The sequence below is a fragment of the Cebus imitator genome, unplaced genomic scaffold (genome assembly GCF_001604975.1).
Source record: "Cebus imitator isolate Cc_AM_T3 unplaced genomic scaffold, Cebus_imitator-1.0 Scaffold194, whole genome shotgun sequence".
In the NCBI taxonomy this organism is placed as follows: domain Eukaryota; kingdom Metazoa; phylum Chordata; class Mammalia; order Primates; family Cebidae; genus Cebus; species Cebus imitator.
Genome location: NW_016107509.1, coordinates 2,085,384 through 2,099,769, shown reverse-complemented (window position 1 = coordinate 2,099,769; position 14,386 = coordinate 2,085,384). Strand labels below are relative to the sequence as shown.

The following is a 14,386-nucleotide window of genomic DNA, read 5'->3' as shown; positions in this document are numbered from 1 at the left end:
TCTAGTCCTGTTGTATGATTAGCTGTATAACTCTAGATAAAATAAATCACTATTTACTATATTTTCTTATTTATACATTATATAACTTACTGATTTATGTCCCTTTAGGATCTAAAATTCCACAGCTTAACGACTGATACACTAGTCACTGCTCACAATACAATAATAATCAAGAAGTGGAGAAAGGGAGACACTTTGGTTACGTTCTGCTATTGCACAGTCCTCTCTTTCCTGCCCTGTATCTCCTTCTGTTCTCCCTATACCTCAGCCTTACCTGTGACAACTATCCCCAAGATTTCATGTCACTGGGGAAGAACAATGCAGTCTGTTACGCAGATGCAGAAACACAGCCATAAGGGATCTGTGTCCAACCGTTCTGTTCCTCCTGAGCAACACGGTACACAGGAGAGCTTATTCCAGGAAAAAAGCTATCTCTGACTTACAGAATATCTGAAGATTCTACACTGGATTTAAAACAGGAAAAAAGAACAGGTTTGGAAATACTTTGGGGAAAAGAAAGTCATCTGCACCTTAAGATCTCAAATAACAAACAGGTATACCACGTCAGGCCCAACAGTAACAAATGAAGTTCACTGTAAGTAATTAGAAAGAAACCAAGCTGGCTAATACATATTGCATGGAAAGCTTCTAGCAAACTGATTAAGAACAAGGATTTATGGGGTTCACAGAGAAAGGGTAGAAATCATTAAATTCTATCACCTTTGTCCCCAGAAAATTTTTTTTAAAAAAAGCTAAATTTTAACAGATTAAGAATAAAAAGAAACCTTGAATGAAAGTGGTACCGATACTACCTAAAACTATACTCTCAGGAAATAACAGAGTTAGATACGATTAACCCCATTTTACCAGAAAAGAAACTGAAGCTTAGAGAAGTGAAAGGCTTGTCCAAGGGTACACGGTCATTAGGCGACAAAGTCAAATTCAAACCTAGGATTCCTGACTTTTTAAAGGCAGTGATGGAACAACTACAGGAGGTCTATCTCTCATAGTCCAAAGAAAGAAAATGCATGTACTTTTAGTTTGTCTTCCTGACTACAAATGTCAACAGATTTAAAGGCATCTATGTTTCTTCTCCCAGTAACTGGCTCTCATGCATTCTAGAAGGTCTGCACGGGAGCAGCAGCCACAGGAATCCATTAGATGTAAACAGCTGGATCAGGGCACACTGGCAAGAATGAGTTGTAGAGTCAGAAAGACCCAAGCATCAATCCCAGCCCTGGTACTTACTAAACTGAAAAATCTTAGATATATTCTACCTCAAAGTCTCTGAGAAAGAGTTTCCTAATACTAGAACCTCTTTCATGAGTTGTTCTATGCGCTAAATGAGTTTATTCATACAAGTATTTATTGAGTTTGGGGAAGCAAAACACTAAACCACAGTCCATTTGTTCTCTATGTGGTACGGGATGAGCGGTAGGGAAGAGGATGCCCTGTGCTCCCTCCACCCCCAAAAAAGTGATATGGTCAAATCTCCTAGAAAACATATTAATGACAGACCTCCAGGGAAACAAACATGGTATTTGCCAGGTAAGAGTCCTCACCTATGAGAGACTTTTAATAGGATGTACCATGATTGTTCACAATTCATGATTCAAAAGCATGTTTCTCTGGTGGGCTTTGTGACCGAGTATACAAATAGTCCATCTGTGCAAGTGCCCATCTAAGCCACACATTATTTAGTCTGCTATGTTAACCTGGGCCAGAGCAAGCTCTAATTTGACAAGAAAATACCCAGGGAGCTATAATGGAGATCCCACACCTCTTCCTGTTTCACCTATATCTTGGGATTGCTTTTATCCTTGAAATCAGTGATAAAATTTGATGTTGGGTATGGCGGACAGCTTCTAAAACAACTCCCAATAATCTGTACCTCCTGGTATTGACACCTATGTGTTGTCCCCCACAAGGAATAGAGTTGATATGCAACCACTAGGATGTTACAGTTAAGACGGACTGTGACTTCCAGGTCTAGGTCATGAAAGACATTGCTGCTTCATCTTTCTCTCCCTCAGCTCTCATTTGCCCTCTCTGATGAGGTCAGTTACCAAGTTGTGGCTGCCCTGTGACGAAGACCACACGAAAAGGAACTGAGAGATGCCTCTGACCAACAATCAAGGAGGAAATGAATCTGGCAACAACTATGTGAATAAATCTGAGAACTGATGCAACCCTAGTTGAACCGTAAAGTACCATCTGTCACCTTCATTACAGCCTGGTGACAGACTGAGAGCCAGAGGACCCAGAGGAACCACACTGAGTTCCTGACCCACAGAAGCTACAAGATCATAAATGCTTATTGCCTTAAGCCACCAAGCCATGGGTCAATTTGTTATACAAAATAAATAATTAACATGTTAGGATAATTAACATATTAGGTTTAAGATCTGATTCATGGGTCTGAATCACTATCTCAAATGTCTACTACATGCCAGGTCCTGTTCTACGCACTTAGGGTACATCAATATATTAGACAAACATTGCTGCCTTTATGGAACTTACAATCAAGGTGAAAAACAATTTAAAAATATACTAAGTAAATCGTGTATTTGAAGGTGATAAAGGACTTCAAAAAAACGAATGTAGAGGAGGGTAAAAAGAAGTGGTTGGGGAGGACGAGGAAGCATGTGGATACTTGAGGAAAACGCATTCCAGCAGAAAAGAGAGAGCACCAATATAAAAGCCCTACCAGCAAAAGCATGCCTGGCACATACAAGAAACAGCAGGATCAGTATGGAGCACAGAGAACAAGGGGAGAATACTAGGAAACTGGGGGGAAAGGGATGAATAGTTTAGACCCAGGGAGTCACTGGCTTTCACTCTGAGTGCAGTGGTATACCATCAGAGGAGTGACATAATCTGACTTATGTTTTAGAAGGAACACTCTCTGCCTGCTGTATTGACTAGACAGGAGAACAAAGTAAGGATACCCCTATTCCCAAGGGGTGCCTGGGAAACAGACTTCTAAGAAATATTCCCAAGGGGTACCTGGGAAATAGACTCCTAAGATCTATCAGCCCTCCTTATCTACCCCTACAGCCATACTGGCTATACTCTACCCCAGCTCCTCACTGCTTCAAGATGCAAAATAAATTTGCTGTGACCTTTTATGCAACCTTTAAATCTCGGACACCAACAAAGACAGAAGGTCATGTAAAGAAGAAGCATCAGCCACTCTCTAGGAGAAGCAGACTGTAGACCTTCACAAATGTAAGCTAAAGGAATGAAAGAAATCATTTTCACTAGCAAAGATTGCTCCTATCTTGTATGTAAGGTACATATGGTAAGCCTTGCAAAGTTAATGCTCACGAAAATTGTCTTTTTACTTTTATCATTTCAATTCACAAACCAATTAAAGACACTATTTAAAAATGCTCATTAGCTATTCCATAAAGTACCAGTAGTCTCCCACAAACAACCATGGACTCTTCACAAGTTATTACAGATTTTAACTAGTGGCCATCTTCCTTTTTGCTGCTGAGATCTAAACGGCTGCCAACGAGTACGCAATGCTAAGGTTTGGCCTCTGCTGCCCCCTAGTGGAATCAGAATCTGCTCCCCACATTACACAGTTTCTGAGAGAAAAAATGTAGCCAGGCAAATAAGGCTAAATTAGAATATTGCTGAAAATTATTTTACCTTCCACTATTCTGGGAAAAAAACCTGTATATAAATGTCCATATTCTACCCACAACCCTCTCATCCCTCCCCAAATAAAGAGTTTTTTAAATTGAGAATATTTGATGCCTATTTTCCATTCCCAAATATTTTCTATTTTCAACTGGACATTTTTATAAAAACTGAAGAGCTTGGTTTTGTATCAAAAAAAAAAAAACTATAAGCCCTAAAGAGAGCTGCTTTTTAAAGTGGTAGAATGTATCACAGGATACAGCATTATAAAACTATATTCATATAGCTGGCCTCACTCATCTCTAAAGGAGATCATTTTGTTAAAAGGGGTGTGATGGTTAAGGAAAATATAAGAAAATTTCTCAATGGCTATAGATCAAAAGAAATTTAAAAAGGTAAAATTAATACAGGATTAGGTATTTCAAGGCAAAAGTACCCAAATCACTTTTTTAGCTAAAATACAAAAAGAAAAAGAAAACTTAGTGATTTTGCTAATGAATTTGTTTTTCTATATTCATATATTATAGTTCAATTCCAAAAGCAAACACTATCTGGCAACTTGGTTTTAATTACAGTCGAATACAGGATTTTAATTAGATTCAAATTTTAATTTAGCCTTTATTCAATTCAATTATTCAGTCTCATGGCCCACAAAACTTTCTAATTATCTCTAACCCCATCATCAGCAACTTTTAAACTGCCAGAAAAAAAAAGCATTATATATGCTAAACCTTTCTACTAACGATACATCTAAAAAAGTCATGTCAAAATATTTGTAATTGGTTACAAAAGGTCAAACCGGCTTGTGCTTTAAAAGTTAATGACCACATTAAAAATTACATTAAAACATGTGTCTGAAGAGAGACATTAGTATTCACTCTCTTCAGACACAATAATGTGATGCTGTTCTAACTCCTATTCATCTCCACAGTCATTAAGACCCAGTTTAATGTTCACCACAGCATGTTCAACTACATAAAATTTTCAACAACTTCTCCAGGAACTAAGAACCTTGAAATACTTCCCCTTCTAGAATCCTTTCCTGATTTATATAGAGATGTCCAATAATCTTCATATAGAAAGAATAATTTTACTGCTAAATGTATTCTGTTTAGGAATCAGTCTGCCCTGTCCCCATCAATACCACTGGCACATCTAAAAAGTATGTAATACATATCAAAATAATCACATTAAAAAATACATTAAAGATATTGAAAAGGAAAAGAAAAAATAAAAAGTGCCTACACCCCTGGCTTAATATGCTTGTGAGATACCATAACCAACCTTGCCTATCCAGAGGCCCACAGGACCACAGAATGCAGATGTATGCACAGGTATATGTACAAATTTACACAACTACACATTTATTGAGAATGACACAGTGGAGAAGGTCATTCCACCAACCACCAATGACTTCCCAAAATATCTCACTATGAATGACAACCAAAACATGCACTCGCTGGGCGCAGTGGCTCACGCCTGTAATCCAAGCACTTTGGGAGGCTGAGGCAGGCAGATCACTTGAGGTCAAGAATCCAAGACCAACCTGGCCAACATGGTGAAACCCTATCTCTACTAAAAATACAAAACGTAGCCAGGTGAGGTAGCACATGCCTATAGTCCCAGCTACTCGGGAGGGTGAGGCAGGAGAATCACTTGAACCCAGGAGGCGCAGGTTGCAGTGAGCCGAGATTGTGCCACTGCACTCCAGCCTGGGTGACAGAGCAAGACTCCATGTCAAACACAAACAAACAAACAAACCATGTACTCGACACATTAAAGGCCAGTGAGGCACCATCTATCCCTTCATAAAATGGAGAAGAGAACAGGCAACTATTCTACCCGGGTCCCATTTTACTTAGCTCTAAGAAGAAAAAAAATTCTAGAAACAAGTTTGTCTGAATGTACAATGACATCATATACAAAACCCAATCCTAACTGTATTGCTTGTTTAAAACTACACCATCGACTACAATTAAAAGACTTATTTTTGAACCCACTAATATATAAATCCTATTTTTAAATAGTCTTTCACTATTACACTGTTCTCTCCCTGCTATCATGCTGGTCAAATGAAGCACATTTAATTTGAGTGCATTTTTATTATGAACCATGTTTAAAGATGGCCCACGGGGTAAACACAAATCAATCCCAAAAAAAAAAAAAAAAAAAAAAAAAAAACTTAAACATTCAAACATCTTCTGAAAATTAGAAAATAGAATTTTAAAAAGCTCTATTTCTTGCTAGGTTATAAAAGGACATAAAAACCTTCACTTCAGCTGAAACAAAAAGTGACCATATTAAAAAAATTATGTTTTTTTTCAAAGCTACCCAAAAAATATAAATGCATAGCAATCTAAAAGAACTAAACTCCAACGGAACTTCCTAGGTAAGCAAGGGATATAGTACACTTTCATACTTTGGGCCACTTGCTCAAGTGGACACAGGACAGGTGGTAAAGCAAGCCTGCCAGACAAGACAGTCTGTGCTCGGGCCTCAAGATCCTGCCATCCCTGGGAAAGTTTTGAAGAAGAGTTTGTGGCTTGAAATTGGAAGCAACTGTTGGTGCAGTTAGACCAATACTGGAATTCATATGATAAATACCCAATCATCCAGTCTTGATGAGAAAGAAAATAGAACAAAAATATAAAACTAAAGAAATAATCCATCTATGGCTGACCATAATTAATCATATCGTAAAGATCACAACAAGGTAATTTCCAGTTCTTAACCACTACAAGTATCAGTAGACAAACGTATATTGAAACTTTATGCATCTCTCTATTTTCTTAAGATCTATTTCCAGATGTGGAATTACTAAGACAAAAAGAAGAACTGTAAGGTGGTTAATAAGTATTACCATATGTTATCCAGAAGAATGTTAACCATTTACAATTCTACCGTGAACGTGTATCTCCCAGCTTCACCGCTACGGCTTATAGCAATGACATTTGTGCAATCCGTTTTGATTCATTCAGATGCCTTTCTATGCCATTTAATTCCAAATGACTGACTTTACTAAGTTCTTTTCTAGGCAGTTCCTCATACCTCTTGAGCAAATATAGGATGCTTTTGGGGGAAAGTGGGGCATATAGGAAGAAGGAGAGATAGGGAGTGGTCTTCAGCAATGCCTCTCTTTCCTGAGCTAGGAAGAAAGGAAAAAGAGAAATCTATGATTCCAAACCACTTAGCCTCTTAATAGAGCCTCCACTCTAGAAGGTAAAAGCACAAGATCCAGACTAGATGAGCCAGACTGTCTGGGTTCAAATCCTGGCTCTGTGGACCTTTGAACAAAATTGTTTAACTGCTCAAAGATTCAGTTTCCTCATCTGAAAATAGGTATTTAATAATACAGTAAGTAGTCTCCCTTCATCTGTGGTTTCTCTTTCCGTGGTTTCAGTTACCCCCAGGCAACCAGGGCCCAAAAATATAGAAAATTCCAGAAATAAACAATTTATAAGTTTTAAATTGCTCACACTTCTGAGTAGCCTGATAAAATGGCACACCATCCCACTGTCTCCTGCCCAGGATGGGAGTCATCCCTTTGTCCAGCATATCAACGCTCGAGACCCCATCCACTTGTTAGTTACTTGGCTGTCTCAGTTATTAGGTTGAAAAAACATAGCATATATTGGGTTTGGTACTGAGATTTCGGGCATCCACTGGGACCTTGGAACATAACCCCTGAGGATAAGTGAGGACTATTACAATCCTATGCCTAACTGACAGGTCATTAGGATCCAATGAGATGACTTTCAGTGAGCAGTTCTGGTGAAAAGTAAAGTAAGGAAAAAGTTAAAACAAACTAAAATAAGATTTTTATGGATTTTTTGCAGCACTAATCAAATCTTAGCCATAATGATTTACAACAGCTGTCAAGTTGCTATCAACTCTCACCACAAAATGCCAAACCAGCACTCACTTACCTGAATTCCTTTCTTCTTTGTTTATCTGCAGCTCGGAAAGCATGCTTTGTCATTTAGATAGCAGCAAAAGAAAATAAGTGAGTCAGTATACCTACCTGGCAGTTCTACCTGCTCTGTGAATATATGTATTGGCATCCTCGGGACAATCAAACTGAAGAACCCAATTCACGGCTGGGAAATCTATAGAGAAGGGATGTGAAGTTAAGAAACTGGTTGCAAGATCTGCCCTGCTGCACTATTTTTATTTTACAATATTGCTTGCCGGTACTTTTCGCCACATCAAACTAATAGATATCATCTATGAACTCTATTAAAAATAAAATCAACTGCATGGACCAAAAGATAAACATTTCTCTTGAAAAAAATGAACTAAAATTAATAACTGTTTGAATATGAAGATTACTTCATATTTGACACAGAAGAGACAGATTGCTTTGTGTCAAAGAGTGAAATACCCTAGTATTTAATAACCTGAAAGCACCGCTTCTCACGGAGTCCTAGTGAACTACAGAACTGGTTTCTAAATTTAAGTGAAGCTTCTTTCCTTTTCCTACTATCCCCAGCTCCATTCAAATTAATGCTTTCTTCCTAGGTCCTTCCTCCTATTTCCTATCAACAACTAATCCACATGTATTTTCTGGCTATAGCAGTTTTCATTTGTTTCTAGAAAATCCTGGTCGCAACTTCTTAAGAGAACTACCATCAGCCATTTATAGATTTTGCTTCAAGGATTTCAGATCAACGCCTATCAGAGAAAAGGGCTGAGCACCAAAAATAGAAAAGATATTGGAAGATAATGATACTTAAGAGCATCAAAACTGTCACTAAGTCACATAGTCTATTCAAAAAGGTAAATGTTAGTATGAGGAGGAAGAACCAAAAGAAACAGAACAGAGATATTCTCTCAGGTAGCTGAGAAAGCAAGGGCATATTGCAGGGCTGTAAAGAGGAAGATGGCTTGAAATCAACACGTAGAACCTCAGGTCCCCTCTCTCATCCTGGACAGTTGTGTCTCCGGAAGGGAACCAAGAGTCTTATCTAGAGAAAGGCTTCAGACCGCAGACACCAGATACAGTGGAATGCAGGGGCACCAGAGCCAGAATGAGAACAGGAGCGCTGAGGAAGAAGTCTGCATGCTGCCTGGGAGGTCTGGGTGCTGACTTCCATACGAGGCTTGCAGAGCCAGCGGCAAGCTTAGTTCTCAAGAGATTGAGACTGTCTTTTCAGGAGAGATTCACTGCTCAAAGAGAAAAGACACTGACATTTTGAACCCACCCCAAAATGATCAACTGTCCAAATCGTCTCACAATGATGGCCTTTAGTCAACAAGCCTCATCTATGTACAAATCACTTCAAATAAATAAGTTTTAGTGCCTCACTGTTAAATAGAAAAAGGCATCCAAGTACAGACAATGGAGAAAAGCCTCAAATATGAAAGACAGAAAAGAAAAAAACCAATGTGGAGAACAGAATATAAAAACTTAATGTCTTCAAAGAGAGAAAACACTGTGTCTGGCCAGGCGCGGTAGCTCACATCTGTAATCCCAGCACTTCAGGAGGCTGAGGTGGGTGCACTGCTTGAGGTCAGGAGGTCGAGACCAGCCTGGCCAACATGGCAAAACTCCGTCTCTACTAATAATACAAAAACTAGCTGGGCGTGGTGGTGGGCACCTATAATCCCAGCTACTCAGAGGCTGAGACATGAGAATTGCTTGAACCTGGGAAGCAGAGGTTGTGGTGAGCTAAGATCACATCACTGTACTCCAGCCTGGGCAAGAGTGAAACTGTGTCTCAAAAAAACAGTAAATCCCAAGAATATTCGGAAAAAGTAAGGTTACAAAAAAGGAATCAGAAACGCAGACACCTTCTCAACAGAATACCCGCTACTGGAAGACAATGGAAAACATGTGCAAGATTCTGAGAGAAAATTATTTCAACCTAGAATTCTATTCCCAATCCTAGACCATTATCAAATCTACAAGAACTCAAAAATTTACCTCCCATATTCCCTTTCTTAGAAGCTATTAGAGAATGAGCTTTAAGTTTAAAAAATAAAATTAAAAAATAGTAGCAGTAGTAAGCCAAGAAAGTGGAAGACATATCTGGAAAGAAAAGTCCCAGGAGAAGTACGCATCAGGCATACGGGAGCAACTAGGCCAGGTTACAGCTAGAGGCAAAAGGCTGCAAGAGGGAAGTCCCAACGAGAAAAGAAAGAGACCTGTGAATTGCTAGAGAACGAGGCACATGACACCTGCTAGAATACTGGAGAATTCAGAACTGGAAGCACAAAACTAAGCAAATTTTATAACAACTCAACTATTTACCTCAAAAAAACACAAAAGTAAGTGCAAGACAGCTAACAGTCTTAGCATGCTACCTCCCTTAGCAACAATAACTTATAATCAAAACAACGTAAATACGAAATGTTTATTTACCAATAAGTCACAATATGACCATACGGGAAAGATGGGGGTGGCAGAAGAGACGAGATTGTTAGGTTACAAAAAGAAGTCTAAAATTTCTAAACTTGACAGATTAAAAAAACAGCAATATAAACTAATGAGTAACATGGAGCAAAACACTAGAAAAAGAAATAAGGGTTTTAAGCAGTTGCTTAAACTGTGAAGATGAGTACAGCAGGGCCTGCTATTAATTTTTATTCCACGTGCATGTATCATTTATTCAGAAATAAAATTGAAAAATAAGACCAGGCACAGTAGCTCACGCCTCTAATCCCAACACCTTGGGAGGCCAAGGCAGGAGGATTGCTTGAGCTCAGGAGTTCAAGATCAGCCTGGGCAACAAAACAAAATAATAAAAGTCACTGCTGTATCCTAAAGAAGTTCTTAGACATTTACACAAGAGAGAGCTTCAGGATATTTCTTGAACATTTCCATAACAGAAAAACTGAAAACTTCTGTCCACTACTGCAGGAATAAATGTGTAACTACATAAATTTATACTATGGGAAACCATATAATACATTAGATCTTTATACATCAACATGGAAAGACTTCAAAAGCAAAGGAAAGCATTATACAGAGACTAGTATGTATGACGATATTTTTACAGGAACTTCTTAAACACCCAAGATGATACTATACATTGCTTATAAATACATCCACATAGAATACTTTTTAAAAATAAACTATGACAAAGTCTCTTGACATTTTTTGTGCCTTAGAAAAAGCCTATGAATTCCTTCTCAGGATATTTTAAGTACATAAAACATTTAGGAGTACAAGAAAAAACAATGAAATATAGAACAACATTTTTATTAGATTTGATATAATAATATGTATGCCTATTTACTAGCACATTAAATAACATGACCTAGTTGTGGGTCTAATAACCACTATAACATCAAAATAGTACTGAGTGTAAATGATATTCTAAGATATCTGTAAAAACTAATATAAAATTATTTCAATTTGTGGCAAAGACACAGGTACTACGAAAACTACTATAATTTCTTGCTTAAATTCATAATGCTAAATTTCAGTTAAAAATCTAGTGAAAGTATTTTTTCCCCATCCACGTTCAGAGACCTTCTGAATTCTATCGCAGAGTTTTTGGATTAGAGGTTAAAAAAAAAAACCTTCAACTGAAAGGGTACACATCAAATAGTTGACAGTAACTACGTCTGCAAAGAGGAAGGGGCAGTAAAATGGAATGAGGAAGAGTTACAAAAAGCACTACATCAATTAATACATCTTTAACAAAATCCAAGGAAAATGACAAAATATTAACATCCATTCATTGTGAATAGGTAGTATATATGTGTAATGTTTTTAAAACTGTAAGATAATTTTAAAAAAGAAATCTGTCCTTAAAAGGCATATACTTAAGCTGGGTGTGGTGGCTCACACCTCTAATCCCAGCACTTTGGGAGGCCGAGGCGAGTGGATCATTTGAGGTCAGGAGTTCAAGACCAGCCTGGCCAATACAGTGAAACTCAGTCTCCACTAAAAATATAAAAATTAGCCAGGTGTGGGGGTGGGCACATGGATTCCTAGCTACTGGGGAGGCTGAGGCACAAAAATCACTTGAACCCAGGAGGCAGAGGTTTCAGTGAGCCAAGATCGCACCACTGAACTCCAGCCTGGGCAACAGAGTGAGATTTCATCTCAACAATAATAAAAAAAAAAGGAGTATACTTAAGTTCAAAATTGGTTTTTTGTGACCTACACTATCTCAGGTTCAAAAATCAGAGGGTAACAGCAAGAGAGCCCAGGCACGGTGGCCCACACCTGTAATCCCAGTAGTTTGGGAGACCAAGGGGAAAGGATCACTTGAGATCAGGAGTTCGAGACCAGTCTGGGTAACACAGTGAGACTCCATGTCTACAAAACATTTAAAAACTAGCCAGGCATGGAGGTACATGCCTGTAGTCCCAGCTGCTGGGGAAGCTAAGGTGGGAGTATCGCCTGAGCCTGGTAGATCAAGGCTGCAGTGAGCTATGACCGTGCTAACAAACTCCAGCCTAAACTAATAAATATGACACCTGAGACATGCTTCAGAGTACTGCAAGAGGGACAGGGGAATTCTGAAAAAGATAATTGTTAAAGCTGGGTATATGAGAGTAGATTAAACATATTCAGCTTTTGTATATGCTTCAAATTTGTTATAATTAACAATATAATAAAATTAAGTGATTGAAGGATTCAAATTATCACCCATTCATTCTCACCCTTTGTTGCTATGTCTAGTTTTCCTCTCTAATTACTTCCATCCCCATCCCACTCCGACAAAGCCAGGAGTTGTATAATCAACAAAGCAGCTTTTTGAAAATAAATTTGAATACATTAAATGTAGTGATTTCTCAGATAAAAATTAGAATGGTGAAAACATGGACTTCATTGATTTTTCTTGTTAAATGATTTCAGTATCTATAAACAAGTTTCCAACTTCAAAGAAACAGGCATTGTTTTCATATCTTTAAACTTTTAATTCTCCTTTGATTTTGTAGGTTCCTCAGGGTTCTATGGTGTGATTATCATGAAAGAGTAAAAGCACAAAAAATGTAATACTATAGAAACTTTCACTGAAACATCCTTAATGTTAATCAGCTGCTACCAAATTACTACTTATTTTTCTCTTACAAAATAAGAAAAGACACCCAAGTATTTGAGTCTATCAGATTTCCCAAAGTACACTTTATAAGCAAATTACATTTCTCACAATCACAGAAATTTCATGGTAGGAAGTTTTCTTACCCAGCCCCCTGGCTGCAATATCAGTAGCAAAGAGCACTGCAGCTCTCTTACGGACAAACTCATTATAGACTTCCATTCTTCTCATCTGCTGCTGTCGACCATGGAGGGCAAGGATAGAAATACCAGGACGTAGCCGGCAAAACACTCGGTACAGATATTGGACCTGGGGCAGTAACAGAAAAAGAAGGTTGTTTATGGCAGATGGTAGCAAAAAAGCTTAGAAGATGAACAGCAAAAATGTATTAAGCAGCATGAATTTTACCAATTAGAAAAATGTTTAAATATAGAGCAGAGAAAGAGAAATGTAGTCTAAAGTTGTGGTCTTCAAGGGTTTTTGTTCACATATTTCCTTTGATTTTTAAAAAATGTTCTTCTTGTATTTTTATGTTGATATCTGAAATCCTTCAAAATTTCAACAGTAGAAAAGAATATCATTTCTGGTAAATACTGATGTTTTAAAATAAACACTCATCTCTTATGAACGTATCCCACAGATTCTAAACAGCACGGCAATGTGCTACCCAATTCCAACCACGTAAAAAATGTGAAGAAACTCTTCTTTAATCATAAGAAATTTAATTCCCTTCCCTAGTTTAATTCACATTTCTATTTCCTAATGTCACAAAATTGCATTTTAAGTTGAAGCTTGAAAGCCTTTTATCAATCATGTTATTATAACTCATTTTTTTTTTCTGAGACGGAGTTTCGCTCTTGTTACCCAGGCTGGAGTGCAATGGCGCGATCTCGTCTCACCGCAACCTCCGCCTCCTGGGTTCAGGCAATTCTCCTGCCTCAACCTCCTGAGTAGCTGGGATTACAGGCACGCACCACCATGCCCAGCTAATTTTTTGTATTTTTTGGTAGAGACGGGGTTTCACCATGTTGACCAGGATGGTCTCGATCTCTTGACCTCGTGATCCACCCGCCTCGGCCTCCCAAAGTGCTGGGATTACAGGCTTGAGCCACCGCGCCCGGCCCTATAACTCATTTTCTACAAAAGAAAAAACTTAATTTCCTGTGGCCATAGGCCGACTGAACTTTCGTCTCAGGCTCGGCAATTATTACAATAATTAGTGGTACAGAACTGATCAAACCTAGAAATATGTTGGCATTGGACTTAAAAAACTGTTAGACATAAATAAAAACACTGTAAATATATCTCAATGTGTGGGACTATATGAAGCTAATTGTTTTGGTTCTCTTTATGTACCCATAAATGGATACTATCGATTGCTAGACTGAAAAGAGTTCAGCATTTTCTCTAACATGGGTGTTAAGAAAATCTGTTTACAGAAACAAAACAAACTCAAAGATAGTTTAATTCTAAGTGCCTATAAAACAGGCCAAAACTCATAACAGATTATTCCAAATAATTTTTGGTGATCTATTAGGTCAATCAAAAAGAGACCCCGTAAAAGTCTCTCTTCAATTTTGCTGAAAGTGAAGAATGGGAAACCAAGTGAATTGCAAAATGACTTGCTACCCAACCACTAGTCACTCACTTTCTCAAATGCAATCTGCTACCGCCAGAGAAGTTCCGATTCTGGGGCAATATATCAGGCAAGATTAGAGATAGTGGGACTTAGGCCTTTCTTT

The 14,386-nt window shown here is 38.1% G+C and overlaps 1 protein-coding gene across 2 annotated transcripts in view; it reads right to left on the bottom strand.

Annotated features, from left to right (window-relative positions):
* DDX10 (DEAD-box helicase 10) overlaps positions 1-14,386 on the bottom strand; it is a 274,959-nt gene that overhangs the window by 239,370 nt on the left and 21,203 nt on the right. For both annotated transcript variants that reach the window (XM_017547072.1, XM_017547074.2), the window contains 2 exons: positions 12,791-12,953; positions 7,670-7,754 (listed from right to left, as the gene is read on the bottom strand). In XM_017547072.1, the coding sequence (XP_017402561.1) occupies positions 7,670-7,754; positions 12,791-12,953 (248 nt within the window). The remainder of the gene's footprint in view (positions 1-7,669; positions 7,755-12,790; positions 12,954-14,386) is intronic.